A 4277-nucleotide genomic window follows, 5' to 3' on the forward strand; every position below is an offset into this window, starting at 1 on the left:
CAGAGCTGTGTATACTCTACCCTGTATAGTCAGAGCTGTGTATACTCTACTATACAGGGTAGTATACACAGCTCTGCTACCCTGTATAGTCAGAGTGTGTATACTCTACCCTGTATAGTCAGAGCTGTGTATACTCTACCCTGTATAGTCAGAGTTGTGTATACTCTACCCTGTACACTCAGCCATGTGCACTCAGCAGTTATTCATGGTGCTTGTGAGAGCTAGTTAAACCTTCTAGAATCCTGCATCGCCTGATGGCATCTGATCGCATTTTCTAAGCACCGTTTGACTTTTAGTTTCGTACAACTTTTAATGGCTAGCACATTAAATCATTCTTAAAACCCGAACATTCGGCGAAATATTTGAAAATATGCACGAAAAAAAACACGTAAAATTCAAAATTCATGAATAGTTATAAGCGCAGAGAGACATTTTAATCCATTCTGCCAAATTCCAGCCGAACGATTTTGCATGTACATTTCGCGAAGAAATCCTATACAAACATTAAACTTTTATACAGAAATGACGCCGCCCTCTCCCTCCCTCTCTCGCTCGCTCGCTCGCTCACTCAGGCGTTCGAGTTGCATCGAGAATGCGACCGACTGCACACACGCTGCGGCAGCTGTGTGACTTGGTAATATGGTGACAAGCATCCATATCCGTCACAGCAGGTGTGTCAAGATACTATGGTAACACACGCACCCATACTTGTCACAATCAGCTCATGTGACAAGCATGGGTGCGTGTGTCACCATGCCATCGTGTCATACATCAGCTCCGTGTGACACCCGTGTGTCGCCATGTCATGACAAGCATGGGTGACAGGAGCTGATGTGTGACACGATGACATGGTGACACACGCACCCATGCTTGCCACAGGAGCTGATGTGTGACACGATGACATGGCGACACACACACCCATGCTTGTCACAGGAGCTGATGTGTGACACGTTGTAACATGGTGACACACACACCCATGCTTGTCACAGGAGCTGATGTGTGACACGATGACATGGTGACACACGCACCCATGCTTGTCACAGGAGCTGATGTGTGACACGATGACACGGTGACACACACACCCATGCTTGTCACAGGAGCTGATGTGTGACACCATGACATGGTGACACACACCCACGCCCGTTGCCAGCATTGACATTGCGATCACATAGATTCGATCTCTCGTTGATTACTCGGTGCGGGCCACTCTCCTGCCTAGCACGATCAGCCGTCAGTGACTGCACACTAAGCCCCCCTAGATCCGCCCCTCTCTCTCTCTCTCTCTCTCTCTCTCTCTCTCTTTCACTTCCCCACTCTGTTGCTACGGTGATCGCAACTTAACCTTACTAAGAACCCTGTAGACATCCGGGGAGCTCGTGCATACACCGCGCATGCGCAACACAAGGTGGCGGGGAGTCATCTGAGGAGAACGTCACGGCTACCTCGGATTGTGCGGTCACGTGGAGCCGACGTTGTCGCGTTGCCTGGAGCGACGGACAGGCAAGCCTACTCACCACCACTGTGTCAACTCCACCCCTGCACTGGGCGTACGAGGGTAAACGTGTTCAGTCACCCGTTTGTGCGTGGAGCTGCTATTGTTGCTAGCAGCGACCGTGGCGCGCACATTGCAGCATCCCGCCTTGTAACATTGACTATCCGTATACCTGCCTACCTACGGACAGCAACATGGTGATTGCTGTAACTGTTGTTTAGGTAGGTTGTGAGAGTCGTCCCAGCTTTTAGCTGCACCAGCCGACGAGACGATAACCACCCGCCATTGTTTTGCAACGCCGACGACAACACACATATCTGTACGTCGCCGGGGAGGCAGCAGCGCCACATAGCGGGCCACCATCGTTCTACAATGCCGACGACATTACGAATATCTGCACGTCGCCAGGAAACGGCGGCGCCCGTTCCCTGCATCAGTGTTTAGCGTCACGATAAGCGTTGCGTCAGACGCAGTTGTCGACGAGAAGGTGTGCGGGGCTGTCGACGTGTTGGTGATGATGATGGTGGTTGACGTCGTCGTCGTCGTACTGGTGAGACCCAAGCTTGTCGACGACGACGACGCGCGTGTCGCCCGTGCTGTGGTAATGTATGACGGTGTCGGCACGCAGACAGCTCCCCGCGTCGGCACTCGGTCGCTTAACCGACGACACGGCAACGCCACCGTACGTGTCGTCGTACAGTTCCCGTCGCAGTCGCTCGTGCATCGTCCGACAACGCAAGCAGAGGAGCTCCCGGAAGGGATGCCGGAAGTCGCGATTGAAGGTCGCGTAGATGATCGGGTTGCAGAGGCTATTGCAGTAGCCGAGCCAGAGGAAGAAGCTGTAGACGGGAGGCGGGATGTTGCAGCGGTCTCCGCACACGGGCCCCATGACGGCGAGGATGAAAAACGGAAGCCAGCAGAAGATGAATGTTCCCATGATGATGCCGAGAGTTTTCGCAGCTTTGCGTTCCTTCGTTAGACTCGTGTCGCTGTCCTTACGATCCTGAGGTTCCCGCTGATGATACAGCTTCAAGCGATCGCGTATCATAGGTCCGAACTTCGTCAGACTGTTCCGGAACATGCTGGGATGGTGCTGCGAGGTATCGTCATCACCCACCGTCGTCGTCGTCGTCGTCGTCGTCGTCGCCGCTACGCCGTTCCATCGCTCTCGTTGCATCGACTGTCGTTTATACATCGTCATCGTTCGCTGAGAGCGAGCTTCTTTCTCTGCGATCTCCTTCGCCGCGTGGTAGATCTTATAGTATACGAACACCATGACGGCACAGGGGAGGTAGAACGCCCCCACCGTCGCGTACAGCTGATACCAGATGTTCGGACTGACAACGCATTGTCCTGGAGGCTGCGGCTCTTTCCAACCGAACAGCGGCGGGATGCTTATAAGAGCCGACACGGCCCAGACGAGAACGATGGTGGCGACCATACGACGCGGCGTGCGTTTCAGCGCGTATTGAAGCGGCTTCGTGATCGCGAAGTACCGGTCGACGCTGATCATACATAAGTTGAGAATCGACGACGTACACAGTAACACGTCGCTGGACGTCCACACGTCACACATGACGTCACCGAGCACCCATCCACCGGTTACCTCGTAGATGAGAGAGAACGGCATGACGAGCAGCGCCACGCTGAGGTCGGCAACGGCTAGCGACACGATCAGGTAGTTCGACGGAGTTCGCAGCTTCTGAACGAGAAGCACGGCGAGGATGACTAGCACGTTGCCGAGAATCGTGAGCAGGATGAGGACGCTGAGCATCACCGAGATCACCACGCTTGCCCATAGCTCGTAGGGGGGCGACGCTGCCGCTGCCGCCGCCGTGGTTCCGTTACCTGAAGAGCTTGCGTCGGTGACGAGGATGACGGTAACGGTGACGGTGGGCGGGGGTGGGGAGTTGGTGCGGGACATGCCTTACTAGCGCTCACACACAAAGGCTGTGCTGAACACACAGACGCGCTGTCGCGCTACATGGTCCCAGAGTCCGTGTCACGTGTGTGTGTGTCTATTCAACCGACAACAGTTTCACTCCGATGACGTCGCCCCGTGTAGTGCGCCGACAACATCGCTCTTTGACAACAGCTCCTGCGAATGCAACGATAATATAGTTAGTTAGTTAGTCAGCTATTCCACGTAGGTGCCTAGATGGCACATAGGGCCTACGGCAGTGACAAGATACAATGATACATGATATAGTATATGACGTGTGATGTATGTATAGTTTATTATTTGCTACTCAATCTGTGACATGCTTGCAGCGGTCATGAATCTTCAGCAGACAATGAGTACGGCTGAAAATCGCGAAGAAAATTATTATTGAAATTGTGGGAAATTTGGAACTAGTCAGATCCTGACAACAACGAATGCACAGCGTTGAACGTGTGGGGTAGAGTTTACGTAGGTTTATGCTCATACCATTCTGCAATGTTGCTCCTGGCAATAATATTAGATAATAGCTTATATAATGCAACCTAACAAACGCACCAGTACACACGTGCGTGCCTGTGTGCGCGCGTGTGAGCGCATGTGTGCACGCGCATGACTCTGTGTGGGCGCATGTGTGCGTGCGTGCATGCATCTCATCTCTCATGTTTGTTCACTTGCGCACATTTACATTTCGCATCTCCGCCATCTTCCTTCGTCCCTTCTACATCTATATTCCTCCCATTTCTTCATCTTTCTATCTATATATTCCCCGCTCCTGGACGCACACAGCTACTGCAACACGAGTAAATGATAAGAAGAAAAGGTTATTCGCTCGAGTTAATTTCT

At 52.7% G+C, this 4277-nt stretch overlaps 1 protein-coding gene across 1 annotated transcript; it reads right to left on the bottom strand.

The window, feature by feature from the left end:
* Positions 1-832: 832 nt before the first annotated feature.
* Positions 833-3708, bottom strand: LOC106818175 (5-hydroxytryptamine receptor 1D-like). The gene has a single exon (XM_014822900.1). It carries the CDS (start codon positions 3414-3416, stop codon positions 1956-1958), a length of 1461 nt encoding a protein of 486 aa, XP_014678386.1. The 5' UTR covers positions 3417-3708; the 3' UTR covers positions 833-1955.
* Between the last annotated feature and the right edge of the window lie 569 nt (positions 3709-4277).

Source organism: Priapulus caudatus, unplaced genomic scaffold (assembly GCF_000485595.1).
Source record: "Priapulus caudatus unplaced genomic scaffold, Priapulus_caudatus-5.0.1 Scaffold2073, whole genome shotgun sequence".
Lineage (NCBI taxonomy): Eukaryota > Metazoa > Priapulida > Priapulimorpha > Priapulimorphida > Priapulidae > Priapulus > Priapulus caudatus.

Coding starts and splice junctions, on each gene's coding strand:
- LOC106818175 (XM_014822900.1), bottom strand. CDS start 3,416: ATGTCCCGCACCAACTCCCCACCCCCGCCCACCGTCACCGTTACCGTC.